The 20,864-nt window shown below is 47.5% G+C and overlaps 2 protein-coding genes across 5 annotated transcripts; one reads left to right on the top strand and one right to left on the bottom strand.

The window, feature by feature from the left end:
- Positions 1–6,590: 6,590 nt before the first annotated feature.
- LOC103639115 (AAA-ATPase ASD mitochondrial) lies at positions 6,591–8,415 on the top strand. The gene is made up of 2 exons (XM_008661912.2): positions 6,591–7,286; positions 7,374–8,415. The coding sequence occupies exons 1-2, from the start codon at positions 6,670–6,672 to the stop codon at positions 8,293–8,295; spliced, it is 1,539 nt and encodes a 512-aa protein (XP_008660134.1). The 5' UTR covers positions 6,591–6,669; the 3' UTR covers positions 8,296–8,415.
- A 1,459-nt stretch (positions 8,416–9,874) lies between these two features.
- LOC100217304 (uncharacterized) lies at positions 9,875–20,051 on the bottom strand. 4 transcript variants are annotated; one of them, XM_035962131.1, is made up of 13 exons: positions 19,571–20,051; positions 17,202–17,506; positions 16,621–16,980; positions 16,432–16,524; positions 15,511–15,657; positions 14,901–14,969; positions 14,719–14,802; positions 12,268–12,451; positions 12,046–12,162; positions 11,901–11,959; positions 11,468–11,602; positions 10,377–10,550; positions 9,875–10,313 (listed from the first exon to the last, which is right to left on the bottom strand). In XM_035962131.1, exons 2-13 carry the CDS (start codon positions 17,484–17,486, stop codon positions 10,275–10,277), a joined length of 1,746 nt encoding a protein of 581 aa, XP_035818024.1. In that variant the 5' UTR covers positions 17,487–17,506; positions 19,571–20,051; the 3' UTR covers positions 9,875–10,274. The 4 variants fall into 4 exon arrangements, with proteins under 4 accessions (XP_035818024.1, XP_035818025.1, XP_008658208.1 ...); XM_035962132.1 differs by having other exon boundaries at positions 9,885–10,313; positions 10,401–10,550; XM_008659986.3 differs by having other exon boundaries at positions 9,885–10,313; positions 16,852–16,980.
- Between the last annotated feature and the right edge of the window lie 813 nt (positions 20,052–20,864).

Raw genomic sequence — 20,864 nt, 5'->3', positions numbered from 1 at the left:
CTCGGGCTGACTGGTTCGGCTAGGGCGCCTCGAGCGAGTACTGACAGGTCTCGAGACGTCCAAGGTCGCATCAACCTCTGGAAGGGGCACCACTGCCAATGTACCATCAGGAGCAGTATCAGATGAATCCTCAGCTAGCAGATCGAGCATGTCATTTATGTCTGCATCACTAGGGTTCAGGGGCACTTCAAAATAAATCTGCCGTTCATCATCAGGTATCTCCCCGAGCGAAGCAACTAAGGAACGGACCTCTTCAGCAGAAGGTCGCACTCTAGGACCCAAATTGCTATCTGTCACGGGTGGATTGGACACAAAAAGAGTGAAGGCTTGGGAAGAAGGTAGGTTCCAAGCCGAGTATGCCACTGGAGCTCCAACGTTCGAAACTTTACCCCTGAGGATCATTTCAAGTCGGCTCACCAAATCCACAGAAGGAATTCTCCTATTAGTAACTCGGGTTGAGTCGGACAGCCCTCGGTAAAGATATGCCGGATAGGCCCTGTCTTTCAGCGGCTGAATGTTTTTGAACACAAAATCTGTGACCACGGCTTCGGCAGTCAGACCTCTCTCTTTCAGTAATCCAACTTCAGTAAGCAACACGCCCGCTTCGGCTACTTCTTGGTCCGTGGGAGATTCAGTCCAACTCGGAGTACGAACGTCTGCCTGTCTTCCCGAGCGGGAAGGGAGAGAATTTCCATAATTATCCATTATAAACCACTCCAGACGCCAACCTTTAATGCTGTCTTTAAGGGGTATCTCGAGATACTCGGTCTTCCGCCCCCGACGCATCTCTAAGCTGGCACCTCCGACCAATTGATGTTGCCCCCCGGCCATCCCAGGACGGCAGTGATACAGATACTTCCATAAGCCAAAATGCGGCAGCACGCCAAGATAAGCTTCGCAAAGGTGAACGAAAATAGAGATTTGGAGAATGGAGTTAGGGTTCAAGTGAGTCAGGTTGATGTGATAAAAATCAAGGATGCCACGGAAAAAAGGAGATATGGGAAGGCCGAGGCCGCGAAGAAGGAAAGGAGTGTAAACCACTGACTCGTGGGTATCTTCGGTTGGGACAGTAGTCCCATGGCAAGAACGCCAAGAACAGAGTTCCCGTGGAGGGAGAACCCCGATGGAGACAAGGCGGAGAAGCTCAACTTCAAAAATCACAGACATATGGTTACCTGCGAAGGGTAACTGACTGTTGGGATCGATGGCGGGGATCACTGCAGCAGACGAGTTCGCGGTCTTCCTCTTGGGCGCCATCTTGCTTCTCGCCGGCGAAACAGAGCAGGAGGCGAGTGGCAGAGAAGACTCAGATGCGGAAATGCAAGAACTAGGGCACGGAAAGCAAAGGCGGCTGAAAGCGCGACTCTTAAGGGATATTCTTGAGCCAGATACCTTTTCAAAAGTGCCCAGTCACCACCCAGCGGTCATCTCCGAAATCCCAGCATGCCACTTGGATATCTAACAGTTATTTCCAAGAAAGCCGATGAGCCACCTCATCACTCGGCCATTTTCCTCAAAGTAACTTGAGAAGCTGGCTATCACTCGGCGCTGCCTCTAAAACGCCGACCACGTGTTCAATCGCTCGGCATTACTTCTAAAATGCCGACGCCGACCCTCAATCACTCGGCGCTGCCTCTAAAACGCCGACCACGTGTTCAATCGCTCGGCATTACTTCTAAAATGCCGACGCCGACCTTCAATCACTCGGCGCTGCCTCTAAAACGCCGACCACGTGTTCAATCGCTCGGCATTACTTCTAAAATGCCGACGCCGACCTTCAATCACTCGGCGCTGCCTCTAAAACGCCGACCATGTGTTCAATCGCTCGGCATTACTTCTAAAATGCCGACGCCGACCTTCAAATCACTTGGCGCTGCCTCTAAAACGCCGACCACGTGTTCAAACGCTCAGCATTACTTCTAAAATGCTGACGCCGATATTCTATCACTCGGCGTTATTTCTAAAATGCTGGCCCTGTATTTTGTCGCTTGGCATTACCTCTAAAATGCCGATGCTGACCTTCTATCATTCGGCATTGCCTCTAAAACGCTGGTCTTGTGTTCGATTGCTCAGTGCTACTTCTAAAACGCTGATGTCAATCTTCACATCGCTCGGCGCTGTTTCTACTATATCAAAAGAATCAGTTCAACATTCAGCAAAAGCAGTGGCAAGTCATCAAAAAAGGGGATAAACGATATACTTCATTAAAGGGAAGCTGACGAGCTTACAAACCAACTCTTTATGAGTTGGTACTTCCCTAATTCTACTCTACATTACTACTACTACTAAACTACAATATACTACTCTACATTACCACTACTACTAAATTACACTAATTACTACTACGTTATTCTAGCTATACTAAACTATACTAATATCTAAGAAAACCAGTGGCGTCTAGCCACTGGCCCTGCCCCTGCCGCCGCCGCCGCCCTTGGTGCTGCCCTTGCTGCTGCCCTTGGTGCTGCCCCTGCTGTCGCCCTTGGTGCTGTCCCTGCCGCCGTCGCCGCCGCCCCTGCCACTGTCGTCGTCATCGTCGTCGTCGTCGTCGTCGTCGTCTTCACCCTCGTCGCCGCCGTCCGAGTCCTCCTCATCCGAGGAGTACTCCGACTCATCCGAGCCTTCGAGCCCGGCGCGCTCGATAGCTCGGATGTACGTCCAGACCTCTGCGGCTATCCCCTGGGAGTCGTCCGAGTCATCAGACGACGCCGGGGGAGAGACGGGAGCCGGAGACCCCTCGGGCTCGGAGGAGAACTCCTCCTCCGAGTATTCCGAGTCACCAAACTCCTCCGATGGAGGAGTCGGTTCACGCTTGCGCTTGTTGTTCTTGCCCATGGTTGAAGCTTTGGGAGAGAAGAAAGGGAAGAGGCAGTAAGGAGCAGCGAAGAGATGTGAAGAAACTAGAGAAGCAAAGGGGTTATTTATAGAAGGGAAAGGCAACCGCTCACTTCTAACCGCGGTCACTGAACAGTCGCAAGGCATTCAATAAGCACTTCCACCCACCCGAAGACACGTCAGACGGTGGACGCCGTTTCATGCAACACTACACCCATTGGGACTCCAGTCAACAGCGCAAAGGATATGATTACACTAGCCGTCCCATCGCATTACTACTCAGAGGCAACCGGCTAAAACACTCAGCGTACCAAGCCGTCCCTTGCCCACACCCATTGGGAGGGGGACGCCCAGGAATTATCAGTATATTTTTCAAACGGTCACATCTGTGCAGAGCATGCAGTGAATACCTCAAGACAAAAATGAGATATCAGTAAGGATCAGAGGAAAGCCAAATATAACCAGCAAAGTACAAGATATGGCCGACAGAAGCGACGTGAAGACTAGACAGAGAACGTCCGTCAAACGTCCAATCAATCGCAGAAGCAAATAAATTGCACTACCTAGCAAGATATGGATGGATTGCAAACTCGGCTGCTAAAGACAAAATATACGCTGACCTTTGCAGCAAAATATTGATGACATAATGCTGACCTCAAAAGCATAATGCAAAATAGCTTCATGCCAGTTTCCACAAGCGGAAGGAAGACCTTCGAATGGATTATCTTTAAAAAATCCATTTGAAGGTCGGGGGCTACACCCATTGGGTGCACCTCCGGTGCACCCCATGGAGTATTATTCTAAACCGACATAGCGCCGACTTCTAAGGCGTAGAGCAAAATTGAAAAGACCAATCCTCAACCGAGATGCAGGAACGCGAATGGAGATAACCTTTGGAAGAAGACCTTCGAGTAGATTATCTTCTAAAATCTACTCAAAGGTCGGGGGCTACACCCATTGGGTGCACCTCCGGTGCACCCAATGAAGTCCAGAGTCTTACAATCCAAAATGCCGACCTCTAAGGCACAAGCACAAAACCAAACTTTGGTCGAACGAGTGATCAGAGCCAGAGAAGACAGCAGGAAGTCATTTTCTGGACCTTGGATCTTTGAGTTGATTACCTCTAAATTAACTCAAAGATCGGGGGCTTGTGGGGGATAGATATCCCCTGGGTCCACTAAAGAAGTAAAAGGCCTCACGAAAAGCCCAAGGGCCCAATAATTCGTAAGGTCATTCTTTCGTCGGCCTAGGGAAGGACAACCAATAAAGAAGACGTGGGACTGATTAGTGCAAGCACAGGCGGCCCACAACGTCGAACGAATGAATCACAAACAGAGACCCGACTTCCCCGCGCTGAAGCCCCCATGCAACGGAGCCATGCGAGGATAAGTCGGCGGAGGTTACGTAAGGATAAACTCAAGAGGTTCACTATCTTTCAGCTACTTGTTGTTATCGTATCACATGTAATGCTCCACGGCCGAGTATATAAGGCCTAGGGGGCACCCCTTCAGATCGATCGACCCTGTTCTACTTAGCCACCCACAAAAACTCTCTGCGCCCTCTATCCAGAGAATCCTCTTGTAACCACGCTCATATACTCACCAGGACGTAGGGTGTTACACACTTCTAAGCGGCCCGAACCTGCAAATCTTGTCCATTTTCCTTCGTGCGATCGGCACGAACCATTTTGCTACAGTCGTCGACACCGTCCTACTCCTAAAAACACCTTGAGGGGCAACCCCGGGTGTGCGGTCGGACCCAAAACACCGACATTGTCCTTCTGTCAGGCCGGTCAGTGGAGCGGCGAAGTGACGGCGGTCACTTCGGCTCTGCCGGCTGGGGGGCGCGTGTCAGGATAAAGGTGTCAGGCCACCTTTGCATTAAATGCTCCTGCAATTTGGTCGGTCGGTGCGGCGATTTGGTCAGGGTTGCTTCTTGGCGAAGACAGGGCCTCGGGTAGAGGCGGATCCAAGGGTGGGGCAAAGGGGGCCATGGCCCCACCTCAATTTTTATATGCTATTATACCTATATTTAGATATACATCAAAATAAAAAAAAACCTTTATATAGTAGGTACAACCAAATCTAATGAAACCTAGTTTTAATCTAACTTTTTCTCGACAGTCCATTGCTCAGCCCACTCTCCATACAAGTAGTTCGATTCCTTCCTCTAGCGGCTAGCTACTCGACCTACTCGTGGCTCGATAGCTCCTTCGATCATGACTGGATCGGTAGTGGGTGACCAGACCTGTCCGCTACTAGTGTCACCTTGTCTTCTCGTCACTCGTTAGTTCATCGCGTTGTCGGGATCCCACACGCAGCGCCACTACTTTGCCTCTTATTCCGCATCGACTGGTGGGCAAGCTATTGGTGGGATCCTGCCTTGGCACCATGGTGCCACCACCATCTGCCCTCACTATGTCAACAGGGTCCCACCACGTCATCGCAATGCAACAGTTGTTGTCGCTTGCCACTACCTACAGTCGCTTGCCCTTGCTGCCCCTCGCATGTTGCTGCCTCATCATCGCCATCTCAAGGCAGACTCACCACAATGACGCGTCAATGTGGCCGCTTCACCCGTCTTTCTGTAGGGTGGCCAAAATGGTTTTCTAATATTCATATCATTTTAGAACGCTCCTAGTATTATCACCTAACCTTGTTATTATCATGAAGCTATTTTTATCTAGTCGTCTAGTATCGTGGTTTGTCTCTTATAATGTCGCCCCACCTAAAGTTTTGTTCTGCGTCCGCCACTGGCCTCGGGCGAGCCGGAAATATGTTTGCCGCTGGAGGGGGGCCTCGGGCGAGACGGAAACCCTCCGGGGTCGGCTGCCCTTGTCCGAGGCTAGGTTCGGGCGAGGCGTGATCGAGTCCCTCGAATGGACTGATCCCTGACTTAATCGCACTCATCAGGCCTTTGCAGCTTTGTGCTGATGGGGGTTACCAGCTGAGAATTAGGAGCCTTGAGGGTACCTCTAATTATAGTCCCCGACAAATATTTTCCCTCTAGTACTGCACAGTTTTATAGGAACAACATTTTACATAAAAAAACCAAGACAACCTCATCTGCAGAAGGTAAATGAGGACATGATGATGAACTAAGGATGTATGTTGCTCCCCCCCAATACTACTAAATTAATTTTATGTACACAAAATTAATCTGGACCTGCTACCGTGTTTTTTAAAATAAACTTCCACACTCTCCTCTCTGCGCTCAACTATAATTTTTTTTTTTTTGCAGAAAACCTCTGGTGTGTTCAGCCAAATACTACCAAAATTCGGTTTTTTGCCAAATGCCAAACAAAAAAAAATCTCGATAAAAAAACACTCGGCAAAGAAACTCTCTGCCGAGTGTTTTATTTTTGACTAAATTAATTTTATAGCTTCTTTATACTACCTCCGTTCACAAATATATATCATTTAATATTTTAAGTCTCAAATTTGACCACTCCTCTTATCCAAAAGAAATTAAAATTTCAGAGTGATTTATACCTAGACTTAAGGTTTATTATATACTAAACCAAACCATAGTGCAAATTAGTAAAATTTCTAATTTTTTTACAAGGCGAGCTGTCAAAGCTGAAACTAAAAAAGAGCCAAAAGTCATATATTTACGAACGGAGCGAGTAGATAATCTTATGCGATCGAGTAATTCTGACGGTTCATGTAGCGATCTGGTAAAATTATGTGTGTGCATGAATATAATGCGTGGCGTCATATATCCTGTATGTATATATATATATGCTACCGTGGCTGGAGACTGTACTGTAGGCTGCCGGTAGCCAATGCAAGAAACTTGGAAGCACGCACTGAGCGCAGCATACAAAGTTGAGAGATGGATGTGGTCTCGTGGTTTAGCCAGGTCTCGGTGGTGGTAGGCGTTCTGGCCGTGTGCTGGACCGTGGTATGGCAGAACCTGCAGCACATCCACCTGCAGCAGTTCTTCGCGCGCAGCTTCAACCGTCGCGCGCGGCGGCTCGCCGCGGTGGTCGACCCTTACCTGTCGGTGACCTTCGAGGAGTACGAGGGCGGGCGCATCAAGAGCAGCGACGCCTTCGACGAGATCAAGTCCTACCTCACCACGGCGAGCACGCGCGACGTGCGCCACCTCAGGGCCGAGTCTGGCGGCGGCGGCCGCCGGGACGCCGCCGCCACCGACAGGGACAAGCTCGTGTTCAGCATGGCCAAGGGCGAGGAGGTCGCCGACACATTCCGGGGCGCCATGGTCTGGTGGTCGGCCGCCGGCGTGCCGCCGCCCAGTGACACCGTGCCGTGGAGCCGTGCCTCACGCGCCGAGCGCCGGTTCTTCCGGCTCGAGTTCCACGAGGGCCACCGCGACCTGGTGCTCAACGAGTACCTCCCGTACGTGCGCAGGCAGGGCCGCGCCGTCATGGCCAAGAACCGCCAGCGAAGACTCTACACGAACATCCTCAGGGAAGGCTTTGACGACGGGTACCCTTTCCTGAACATGTCGACATGCATGTAGAATCTGCTTCTATTCTATGTATGTGTATGTAACTTCCTTGGATTCCCCTGCAGTTTCTACCGAGACGTTTGGACGCATGTCCCGTTCGAGCACCCCAAGACGTTCGACAAGCTGGCCATGGACCCGGCGAAGAAGAAGGACGTCATCGACGACCTCGACATGTTCAAGCAGAGCAAGGACTACTACAACCGCGTGGGGAAGCCGTGGAAGCGGGGGTATCTCCTGTACGGGCCGCCGGGCACCGGCAAGTCCACCATGGTCGCCGCGATGGCCAACCACCTCGGGTACGACGTCTACGACTTCGAGCTCACGTCGGTGAAGACCAACACCGACCTCCGGAAGCTGCTCATAGAGACCAAGAGCAAGTCCATCATGGTGTTCGAGGACATCGACTGCTCGCTCCAAGTGACCGGCAAGCGCAAAAGCAAGGAGGAGGAGGAGGGTTCGAAAGACGGGAACGGGGACGACCCTTATGCGGCGAAACAGAAGGAGGAGGAGGAGGACGCCAAGAGCAGCAGCAAGGTCACTCTGTCGGGCCTGCTCAACTTCATCGACGGCATCTGGTCGGCGTGCGGCGAGGAGCGGCTCGTCGTGTTCACCACCAACCACGTCGACAAGCTGGACCCGGCGCTGATCCGGACGGGGCGGATGGACAAAAAGATCGAGATGTCCTACTGCGACTTCGAGTCCTTCAAGTTCCTGGCCCGGATGCACCTCCGCGACGACGTCGTCGAGGCACACGGGGCGCAGTGCGACCGTGTTAGGGCTTTGCTCCAGGAAGTGAACATGGTGCCCGTCGACGTCGGCGAGCACCTCACGCCCAGGAGCCCCGACGAATTCGAAGACGCTGGACCGTGCCTCGCGAGGCTGGTCACCGCGTTGGAGAAGGCCAAGAAGGAGGCTGCTATACTACCGAAGCCACAGGCCCAACCGGATGTCAGCGGCATCGTTGTGGACGATGATAGTAATAACTAGGGTCCGCTAGGGCTACTCCGATGACCCCACCATGTTGGTTCGAGCTGTTTACCTTTCTACAGTGCATATACACTTGTAATAATGTTATTATATATAAATAAAGTATATTTGCTGTACCCACATCCAGGGGTGAATGGACTGAATGCACATAGAGGCATGCATGGAGGCGTATTTTCTTTCTTAGGCTATATTAATAGCTCTCATATATCTTATCTTCTATTTTAAAATGCACATAGAGGCATGCATAAAGATGTACCAGTTGGTTAGCCGTGCGTTGCGATGTCTTACAACAATACCCACGTAAATTATCCATCAAAAAATTCAAGATTTTTTATTGATTGTCTCCGTTCTCTGTATAATATTTTTTTGATTTGACTAACTTGTGTTATTGTTTACTCCATGCAATATGTCTTGGTACAATACGACCAATGAAGTGAGCGATTAGAAGAGAGTTCACAATGACTGACTGAACGAACAGAGATTATAAATAGACATAATCCCACCATACAGAGATCAAATAAGAGAAAGTTTCTGAGCTCAAGTTTCTAAAATAAGTCACATGAAGTCAAACCAATAAAAAAGATAGATTAAAATATGGAGTGGTTGCTAAAGTCAGGCATCAACAAAAACTGGATGTACTCCATATAAATTATGCTACTTCGTAGCAATTACTAACGTTTAAAACTAACAAATAACCTTCATTTTACTGTTAGTTTGACAATCATTGTTGCTTCATCCAATTCAGCAACCTCAAACACCATGTACTCCATTGCGCCAATGTGGTCTTAGAAACGACCTAATGCTTGCAAGAGCCAAGAACGTCGTGTCGTGCTTGGGTTGTAGCCTCGGCCCGTAGTGTTGGCCCAGCCCGACACGATTATATTTTTTTATTTTACAAAAAAATGTATATACATATATACAATTTATATTCAACATTAAAAACATCTTAGACAGCTTCACCCAGTGTCTCCAGTGTCTCCAGTCCTTTTTTCATCAGGGCATGGGTTCGAACACCACCTCCTGCATCGCTTTTTAATATTTTACGCTGATTTAATCAAATGGGCCGACGAGCTAACGGGCTGGCCCGGCACAATCAGCAGGCCGGCATTGACGTACCTAGGCCATAGTTGTGACTCGCGTGCGTCTGGCCCGTGCCGGGCCGGCGTTTGGTCATCTATAGGCGTGCAACAGATTAATTTGAAATAGTTATGAGGAATTATTTATTAAAAAAATGACACGAGACGACCATAGATTAGTCTATACATGATTTGCTCGACACCGCCTTAAGGCAATTTTTTTTTGTTTTCCAATCTGATCGTGCGTTGTATCAATGGCCAAGAGATAGACCCACGAGCCACCCACATCACCACCGACATAATTAACTCAACATCAACATTAACATATGTCATTGCTTCAACATCACACTAAGGCCTCGTTCGTTTGTTCCAAATCGAAACCAAGCATGTTTTTCTTCTAGGTCCGGATCGAGTGAAACCAGGTGGTTCACTAGAACCTGAGAAGGTCTGGTTTGGTTTGATTCCAGGAGCTTGTAGATGTGGATTTAATCCGAGCTGTTGAGTGGTGAAAAGGGTTGAAATGACCTGTTTTCAATCTGGTTTTATTATGAGTTAGACATAACCGAACAACCATTATTAGTTGTTTCCGGTTTCAATCCTGACCAAATATATCCGGATGGAATAGGGCCGTTCCAGGCCAACCGAACGAGGCCTAAACATATGTCAAACACAGTTAGACTTGTAGCTTACATTGCTGTCGCATCTCCCAGCAACAACAGATTACAACCCTCGCGGACTGGGAAAACATAGCACAGTGACATAGAAAGGCGGCGCCCAGGCGGTTAAAATGGTGCGGACGGCGCCTTCTTTCAGGAACCTACGACGCGAGGAAGAGCAGGACAGTCAGGAGTGGTGGGTGCTGGGTGGTATCTGGTATCGGCAGAGCACAGGTGCCATCTTCGTTCACCAGGGAGTTTTGTCGCCTGGCCCAGCAAGGATGATCTGCAACCACATTTCATTAAGGTAAGGCAAAAAAAAAATGCTGCAGCGGTCTGAGACGCGTACATAGCGCTTGGTGAAGGCGCATACGTTGCAATCTACAGCGAAACGCCGAGCGAGCATGATGGCTGCGTTGCGTTCTCGAGTGCTCTCGAAGGCTAGCACCAAGCTGAGGTCGTTTCTGGGTCGCCAAAACATCGCCTGCGAGGCTGCTTCGCCTCCGCCTCTCACACCACATAACTGTAACAACAACAGCAAGGTCTTTAGTGGCAGGGAGAATCTTCTCACTTGTCAAAGACAGGCACGCAAGTTTTTCTTGCCGTAGTAGATGCACTATAGGTGTACATTTGTGCTGTGTCTAATAGGCCGGCCCAAAGCACATAATTTTTGGCACGGCCCAACCTAATTGTGGGCCTGGGCCGGCACGGCCCACATTGTGGGCCGTGCCTGGGCCTCAAGTCAAGCCCACGGGCCGGCCTGGCACGGCCCATTTAACTAAGGCCCACTGAGGCCCACTAAATATAGACTCAATATTTAACTAAGGTCCATCAAATACCACATGACTAGCATAACTTGAAGAATCTAGAGCTTCAATAAGTCATCGAGAACCAATACCTATATATGGATAGTGAATAGTGATGATGATCATTGTATATGTATTATGTATGGATGTATAGTACTCAATTAAACACTAAACAGAGAACTGAATATTATTTGTGAGCTAGTTGTAATATTTTTTTTTCTTTCTGACCAAAGGTTTATAATGTGCATCCACAAAACATCTTAGTTTTATTTTGGTCATATATATATTTTATACTTTTTGTTGATGCATTACTGTTGTATGTATATGGGCCGGTCTGGCACATTAAGACATTTTGGGCTATTTGGGCCGGCCTGGCACACATAACTAATTGTGGGCCGTGCCGTGGGCCGATGACTGGGCACACGTGCTGGCACGGCACGGCCCATAATTAGATATGTGCTTTTGTGGGCCGTGCCTTTGTGGGCCGTGCTTTTGTGGGCCTGTGCCGTGCCGGGCCAGGCCGGCCCACATGTACATGTATAAGATGCACCAATATGGAATATAATCCTTCACAATCACCACTATGTAACAACAAAAGAGAAGATATGATGTTACTCATGCGTTGTAACCATACCTGCATCGATGAGGAATAGAATTCCTTGGCGACTACCGACTTCCCTTTAGTAAGCCTCATCCGCAGCCTCCCGACATTTAGTACATGAACCGACTCTTTTGGCTGATCGACGCCATTGGATTGAAGCACAACAACCTGTTGTAACAAGACACAAAGCAAGGGCCAAGGGGCAGTCAAGAACACACCCGTTCGAGGTTTTAATGGCTGCGCCTTGATTCGATTCATGGCTATGTTACCATCAGTACTGTTCAAATTAAGAGCAGCGGATGGCATGTTTAAGAGTAGTGCATGTGCACAGTTGAAAGAAGAAAAAAAATCAAACTAATATACTGGTAATGCCGATTCAGACTACTTGTTTGGTAAACAGGCTGCAAACATGGCATGTTTGTGCAAAAGAAATGCCATACAGTGGCAAAGGATGCTGGATTCGTACATTGAATTCAGTTTCAGGTTTCCTTACGAGCGTCTCCACATAATCAACCAACCCAGCATCTGCTAACAATAATGAAACACACGTCAGTCATGCAATACGCAGCACATGTGAATAACGCTCACCGAACGTGTCCAGTCAAACAAACCAGGGTCTACTGGCCCAGCAGTCTTTGCTACTGCGATTTCGCCGCCTACGTCGATTTCAGCTTGCAAATAGCGTCCTACGTCATGTGGCTCTAGAGCATATACTGGTCTTGTGGCACCTAAAGAGGTTCAAAACAAAAGATGTAAAAGGCACTGGCACTCTGAATTTAATGCGAGGATAAGACAGAGTCTAAGACCGAGACGAAGACAGAGCATGATTCTACCTGAAATAATCTCTTTGTTGCTTTCTTTTGGATGTATACGGAACCACTGGATTGAAATATTTGACAGATCCATGTGAGTACCACTCAGACCAACTATACGTAGCATTGATCCTAAGCATTGGAGACCCTCCAGATCGAATGAAGGGATGGTACCATTTTCTTTTAACCTTTTATGCGTTTCCAACTGCCAGAAACATATTTCCAAATCAGTAATGTAAATATTTGACACGGCAAAAGATCACTACTGCTGGAAACACTTCAGATGTTGACAATAAAAGAGCTTGAGGCTGTCTGGGGACAGCAGTGACTAGAGACACACGGTTCACTTTTTGTGACTGATCCAAGCAGTACCATATAGCTTTCCCCCAAAAAAATGAAAATGGCATATGCGCATCATGCTTCTGAATAAAAATGGTGCCTTTGTATTGGAGTGTGAAGTATTGATATATTACATAGAGAAGGGGTACATATATAGAGAGACTTAACCCTAACTCTAATGGACCGGCAGCTCAACAGTGGTGTCGTTCCACACACACAGTCTAACATCCCCCAGCAGTCGCAACGGGAGCACCGCACACGATGAGACTGGAGTAGAAGCCGAAGATAGGAGCCGGCGGGTTGATATCCCTCAGCAGTCGCAGCGTCGTGAGGGCGCGAATATTGCGGCTGGAGTAAAGACCGGTGTGGACTCCGAGAAGACGATAGCCCCTGGATGCCAAGGTAGCCGAAGTCGAGGCGGCCGTAGTCGGTAGACGTAGCAGTAGCCTGTTATTCGGGAGGGGTCGACGTTCGAGCGTCAACGGTCGGCAGGGCGACACAACAAAAGAGTACAGCAGGCCGACCTTCTTGCTTCTTCAATCGTCCGGACGTCGAGAAGCCCCGCTAGGGAGGCCGGCAGTAGCGCACGCGTCTGCGCTGGTCATGGTGGTCGCGCCCGCCGCAGAATAGAAGGGGAAACGACAGATCTGACTGGGAAGGCCACGGCAGTGGCGGATCAAGCCAGGAAGACGGCGATCCGGCCAAAGGGACGGCAGATCCAGCCGGGAAGGTCGCGACAGCAATGGATCCGACCGGGAAAGCCGCGGAAGCGATGGATTCAGCTATGGCAACGACGAAGGGGGTAGGCGACGGGGCGGATCCAACCGAGCAGGGGCCTGCGCCGGGCCTGGGGAGGGGTTTGTCGCCGGCGATGGGAGAGGTGCAAAGAAGAGGAAGAAGGCGCTGCTGGGTGAAGGCGCAGTCAGGGAGGTGATGGCCAACGCTAAGGGGAGGTTGCCGAGGCAGGGGAGAAGCAGGTGGGACAAGCATGGTTCGTCCACGCCGGCGAGGGAGAGGAGGCTGCCATGAGGTTGACGGCGCAGATCTGCGCCAGCAGCAGGTTCCTTGGCCGCAGATCTGGTCCGACGGTGGGGTGCCCTGGAGGGGTCGCCGGCGCGTTGCTCCCTAAAGGGCCTCGGTGACCAGAGAAAAGGGGCGGGAGGAGGGTCGGCGCCTAGGAGGGAGGCGCAAGGGAAGGACGGCGCAGCGGCCGACCTGCTCCATCTCCTTGCTCGCAGGTGCCGCCGCCATGGTGCAGGCTTTATCTGGCCGGGTGACCTCATCCCGACACGGGCGCAGCGGACTCCGGCGGCGCGGGCGTCTCTGGCGCGTCCACCGGTGGCGCACGGCTCCGGCCAAGCGCGACAGCCCTAGCTCGTACCTCAGCTCGGGAGCGCGACCGTGGGCGTGCTGCGAGCGGGCGAGAGGGGCCGCCACGTCGCCAGGGAGCCGGAGAGGGGCCTCCGCGCCGGGAATGGGTCCCGCGCAAACGGACAGGGGGCGCGGCTGCGACGGGAAGAAGGCCGTCAACGGCGACGGCGGGCAGGGCCGCGCCCGCGACAGGGAGGACGCCCGCGCGCACGTTGGTTGGGCCGGGTCGAGGGTTGCGCCAGAGGCGGAGAAGACGGCAGCGCCGACGAGATCCATGAGGATGAGGAGCTGGCGGCCTGGTCCTCATCCTCCTCAGACATCGCGCGTGGGCTAGCTTTACTTAATGTCGCAGCTGTGGTCTGAGGCGGTCAAGCGGGAGGGAGGGGAGCAGCGGCAGCGGAGTGTGAGGTGGAGGGCGGTTGTGCTGCTGTGCGCGGCAGACTGGGAAGGTGGCCGACCCCGAGAGGGAAGGATGAGCCTCACGGGCAGCGGCTGTGGAGGTGGGAGGAAGGAAACTCTAATCTGATACCATATTGGAGTGTGAAGTATTGTTATATTGCATAGAGAAGGGGGTACATATATAGAGGGACTTAACCCTAACCCTAATGGGTTGGCATCCCAACAGTGGTGCCAGTCCACACACACAATCTAACACTTTGCACCCACTTGTGTTATTTATACTAACTACTTCCAGTACACTAAATAATACCAATATCAATATACTAACAAATTGAAGCAGGTATTTGAAACAATAAAAAGTACCTCTTTCAAAAGACTAACACAATCCTTAGACTTCTCAGCAAATGTGTTACGTAAAATTCGTATTTCATTTTCCAGATCCATTGCCTAGACAAACACAAAAATGTATCATGTGATCATACGACAGAGAGTATACACACTCCAATTGATATACTGAGTTGTATAGTAGGTATGGTTATCCCAACCTTGCTTGGCTGATGCAACATTTTGATCCTCCGAGCTTCCCTAACTTCTTTCTTTAGTTCTTCCATGTCCTTCCAAACATCAAACAGATATTGCATACATGTTCATAGTTGAAAATGGTATGAAAATAAAATCGTTTATAAATTTGAAATGATGTAAAACCTGTAGATGCATATATGTATATACAAAGGGAATAACTTCTGCAAGTTCCAAATAATAGTGTGGCACTTGAGATTTGAACTAAAAATGCCAACAAACCAAAAGGCATGCATTAAGGTCAATACAACTAATAATACAGCCATAAACAACTAATGAAACTCTAGGAAATATCTTCTAGGTTATCCCTAACCATGCAGACGTGCAGAAATAAACTTTCATGTAACTGAACTTTATAATTTGTATAAGTCCAGAGAACTAAGCAGGTTTTCAGAACTGATCAGACTGATTTAAGTACGAATGCAATCATATAGGAAATATAGATGAGTACGACAAGACACAATGTATCAACGAGTATGTCTAAACTTCACTTAAACTAGATGAAGCAAATTTATGCATCAGCTTGTATTAATTGGAATGTAATGAGGATGAAAAATTCTAAAATTTATCCCATACTTGCTTTTGCTTCCCAGTATTTTGGGACATCTTCTCATGCTCCTGAACTGCTTGCTGAACTCTTTGGACAGCACCCTTAGCAGTTTCTATTTCTGTATGAGCATTAGCTCTTTCTTCTTCAACAATTCTCTTTGCATCTTCAGAAGCCTATGAGCAAGAGTAGAACGGAGCAAACTTCAAACTTGTAAACAAATAACAATGTCAATGAGGAGATTGGATGGCTAAACCCATAGTGCTGCTCTTTTTTCTGAGAGATTAATGCCAGAACATAATGTTTACAATGAGTCAATGAGTATGAAAATCAAATCCAAAGTAATGCAATCATAGTTATGCTCACATAAGTAGCTACGTGATTTATGAGAAATTTTAAAATTAGAGAAAGTCAGATGAAATGAAGGACTACCATACTATTACAGCAAAGACTCAACTTTTTAGGCAAGACTTCAACAGCAATGAGTATTAGTATAAACTACAAAGTGGTGCATAGTTCCGTATCTATTATAATTTTGATAATCAAGTGCCTTAGTGCCAAGTGGGTGCTTGGGCCATTTATTTTTATGATCAGCGGGTGTGTTCCTCAATTGAACATAAAAAAACCCTTCTCTATGGTCATGACACTTCAAATCCATACATCAATTGGGAACTTTAAGATTCCTGGTTGAGGTATTCTCTAGAAGATATTGAGATTTAACAGTTAAGTCAACTTGTTCAAGATCTGTCACATGTTGAGCAAGGTATCCTCTGAAAACATAGCTACCAAACAGCAACCTTTAAGCTAAACAAGTTGGTGGGGAACTATAAACAGTGCAAGATGACTGAATCATGACGGTAAGAACTTTGGAATATTTCAAGTAAATAGATTTTCATTCCTCAAATTACTAACACACGTTTACATAAGTTATACAACAATGTAAAACACACCTGCTTTAATGATTTTGCTAATTTTGTGACCTCTTCTTTTTGTTGAACCAACTCAGCTTCTCTTTTGGAGAGCTGAACCGTGAGGATCTCCACCTACAAAACATTACACCCCAATCAAATATCAAAATAAAAAAGGAGCACTACCTCAGCACGTTGCTGGAAGTTTCTTGACAAAAAAAAAGGACAGACCCAGTGTTGGAGGCTCCACATGAGTGGAGTCTGTGGAAGGGATAAACCGAGGCAAGTCTTCTCCCGCAAATGTGGAGAGGCTGCTTCGAACCCATGACCTAGTGACTCAGTGCGACAACTCTCACCACTGCATCTGCCACCAGGTGTGTGCGGGTGCGCGTGTGTGGGTGTCAAGGGGAAAGCCGGAAAGGTAAGCCCGATAAATTGGCAAAAGAATATGAAGAAACCAACCATAGATATAGACTCCTCGATTTCATCCTTAGTTTTGCCTGTCACCTGACCTCTCAGTGACTCTAATACACTCTTTAGATTCTTCAAAAGGATATCCCGCTCCATCAAAGCTACTTGTCTCCATTTAACCTGCCAGTTTGTGAAAGTCAAACAAAATACTCAGTGTTGTATGTTTGGCCAGGCTTACAATTATTGGAAAAAAATACATTAATCAGGGACACATAAGCCAACACGCTAGTAAAGTGCACTGCATGTTTGTGTAATCATAGAAGTATGAAAATTGGTATTATGTTATTGAATCAATTTAAATACAACTGACAAAAAATACACTGAAATGAACGGGTCTGAACCTCATTCGACAACAATGTGGCAGTGCTGAGACCCTTCTCAAACTTCATCGCAAGTTCACGGACAGAGAGACGCTGACGACGATCAAGTAGATCTGCAGTCTCCTTTGCAACTATCTCCTTGAGAGGTGGTATTTCGGGACCATCAGCCAGCTTGATTACTATACCATTTGAACCATTCTTGTATGTGGGAAATTTATTTCTGATAATATTTGCTGGACGCAATGGCCCTGGCCGCAAGGCATCGCTCTGTGTCTTGCTCCCATAAATAGTTGCTGCCTTCGTCATCTATAAAATACCCTTGAATCCTGGTCCACAAAATAAAGAACTGTCATTGTGAAATTCAGAATTACCATTTCTATGTGCTATTTGGATAAAAAATATTGCCATTCGCATTTTTCTTTTGTTAAAAAGCATGGCATAAAGAAAAGAATATTGCCAAACAGCAGAACTTGCACAATGGAATCCAAGAATATAAGGCCCTGTTTGGGAACAAAGTTTTTGAAAACCACAGTTTTTGAAATACTACAGTATACTTTAGTCATGACAATACAGCAGTTTACAATACCGCAGTTTTAAAAACTGAGGTCCAGACCTAAGTTTAGAATAGCTTAAAACTACTATAGTATTTGCACTACTTCAGTTTTAAAAACTGAGATTTTAGCTAGCTTGCCAAACACCATTCTGTATATAATACTGCAGTATTTGAGAATACTGCAGTATTCTTTCAAAACTGTAGAAAAACTTTGTTCCCAAACACCCCCTAAAGGTGGATACAGGCTGGATAGGCACTAAAATATGACCTAATTGTTTCCACTATGTACAGCTTGCGTGCAGCAAATGATAAACATCAATTGAGCTAATCTTTAAGATGATAAAGAAACAAGGAAACAAAAGGTGGATTCTCAGGACACAAAAAACAGCAATGTCCAAACGCTTTCTTTAACAATACGCACCAGAAGAAAAGGAAAAAAAACAATAGGCACTCACAAAGAGAGAGCCACAAATGATTGATTTCCTAGCAGCAAATAAATGGATAACAAATGATTGCGTCCTGCAGGTGTTGGACAAAATAATGCAGCATGAATCCATAAGCCTCCTATAATGTGTACAGAAACCCATAACAGCAAATTCGGGTACTCAGCTGAAATTAAGACCAGAGTGGAACCTAGCACTTTTGACGTCGTTTTCTTGAAATTCACAAAAAGGGCAGTCAGGGGACGGGAAGAATGCAACTTTTATCAGTGAATAAGAAAAACATCCGTGCTTTACAGTTGGGACTTGGGAGTGGGGCTACCATAGTTTGTACAGAGCTACTCCCTCCCAAAATTGAGGATAATTTTGACTTTTAGATATCATGTTTGATCATTTTTAATCAGTTTTTTTAAACAATAAAATTAATGTCACTATTAAAGTATCTCTAGTGAAAAAATAATTCAAAACAAAATAAATAATACTTATATAAAAAATTTAACTAATACGGATAGTTAAACAAATATCTAACAGTAAAAAACGTCATGTATTTTTAGGACAGGGACTGTAAACAGGAGAACGACATCACGGAACGTCAGGGTTTCCTCACATGACAGCTTCCCGTTACTACCTCATTCATTCCATGTGCAGAAAGTCAAACAAATTGTGAAACCAAGAACGAAATCTGAAGTCACGCGGGGATATTAAAAGTTAAACATTGTGCACTGTAGCAGCTTCAGTTGTAAGGACCTTTTGGCTTCGAAAGATATAGCAGTACGTTACACTAGCAGAGCATAAGTAACTGCACTTAAAGAAACCAGAGCTATTGAGTTGCTTAGCCCGTCGATGTCGCATCCAGTTTTTTTTTATTATCCACTCAAGATTACAAGAATCTCCGTTAGCAAGCGAAGCCAGTTCAACTATTTTTCGTCTCTAGTACGCTAGAACAATTATTGGCGTAGACCCGAAGATAAGATCGTATCTTCTTAGACCAAACAGTGCTTCGGAACGAAACATACGTGAGGTTAGCCTACTCCTACGCTACAGGCCCCAGAGTGCAAGTAGCCGAGTAGTATTTGCAAGCACTACAGGACGGGACCCCATCAATGAAGAGTATAAACAATCGGGGTACAGCTGTAGCACAGAACTAATTCGGACTCCACACGGCATCCCATTCCCGTCCCTAAACCACCCAACCGATCGACGGAAATGCGAGACCCAGGCCAAGGGGTAAAACAAAGCATCTCGATGATGAGCAAACGCAGAACGCGAAGAACCTTAACGTTACTAGAACGGAACAAAGCGGAGAGATCCAAGCTCTCCGCTCCCCGAGCGAAGAGTTCATAGACGCCAAATTCCGCGGAGGGGGAGGGGGAGGGGGAGGGGATGATGATCGATACCGAGAGGTAGCAAAAACCCTCGCAATGCGCGCGCCTTGGCCTTGGCCGCCTCCACGGCAGCAGAGCTCGAGTCGAGTCGCGGGACTCAAGGCAGCTCCAGCAGCAGGGAGGAGGGGGACTGTTGGCCGCGGAACCGGCAGCCCCACGCCACAATGGGGGCCGCTCGCTCCGGCGAGGAACCTGCGGCGAATTGGGGATCTCGCGAGGGCGAGGGTGATGCGGTGCGGCCCAGCCCTGCGGGGGAGGCGGAGGGAGGTGGTTGCTTTTCTGCGCGGGTTCTGCCCGCGCGCTCGCCTTCTCTCTCTGCTGGTAGCCTCTGGTACTGGTAGGGCTTATGTGCTGGCAGTGGCAGTGGGAGCAGGGGATGGCGGGTGGCACTGGCAGCTTTGAATGGCGATCGCTGGTCCGGCCGGGGGTATCGCATCTCTCCTTTGCTAGGGTCACACTGCACAACGTGCATCTTTCTTTCTTTCTTGTTCCCTGCTTCACAAGGCAGGACCATGTTGGTATAGAAAAAGAAAAAGGCTCAAATCCTCCCTCCCTTTTCTATGTACTGTACGTTGTACTACGTGTTTGAATAGAAACAACGGGAGTTATTTTGTGTCACCGAGATTTAGGCCATGTTTGGTCACTAGACTAAATTTTAGTGACTAAAGTTTAGTCACTAAAGCATCCCGTTTGTTTCCAGTGACTAAACCGGACTAAAGAGCATTAATTGTTGTGAATAATGACTGTTTTACCCCTATTAATTAATGGATGTTTGCTATAAGAAGAAAGTAGAGAGGGACAATAAGGTAAAAAAATACTACTTTAGTCTTTTTTAGTCATTCCCTTGATGACTAAAGAACTAAAGTTTAGTCACCCACTTTAGTCACCATGTTTGCTTTTTTAGGAACTAAAAGTGACTAAACTTTAGTCACTAAACTTTAGTCACCCCAAATCAAACGGGACCTTAGGTGCTTAACCAGGAGTCCGTGTCTTTTATATTAGGGATAAAGTTTCTCTAACTCATAAATGTATTATCTCTAAAAACAGCCTGAAAGGTAAGTATTAACTGACATTAACACACAATGTGGCATCTACAATACAAAGCCCTTGGATCGATTTTTCGCGCATAATAGACAACAAAGAAATTGTATAATACAATTTAACTTTCTAGATCATAAATACAGTTAAAAGATAATATGTATAGAGAGTCATATAGAGCTCGTCTCTTGATTTTTTTTTCGCTTACCCTTAGAGACCACTCAAAAGGCCTCTAATTAATAGGGTTGTAGATGCCTTTAGGGCATAT

The sequence above is a fragment of the Zea mays genome, chromosome 9 (genome assembly GCF_902167145.1).
Source record: "Zea mays cultivar B73 chromosome 9, Zm-B73-REFERENCE-NAM-5.0, whole genome shotgun sequence".
Classification (NCBI taxonomy): Eukaryota; Viridiplantae; Streptophyta; class Magnoliopsida; order Poales; family Poaceae; genus Zea; species Zea mays.
Note: the sequence above shows the minus strand (reverse complement) of the source record. Positions and strands in the feature narration are given on the sequence as shown.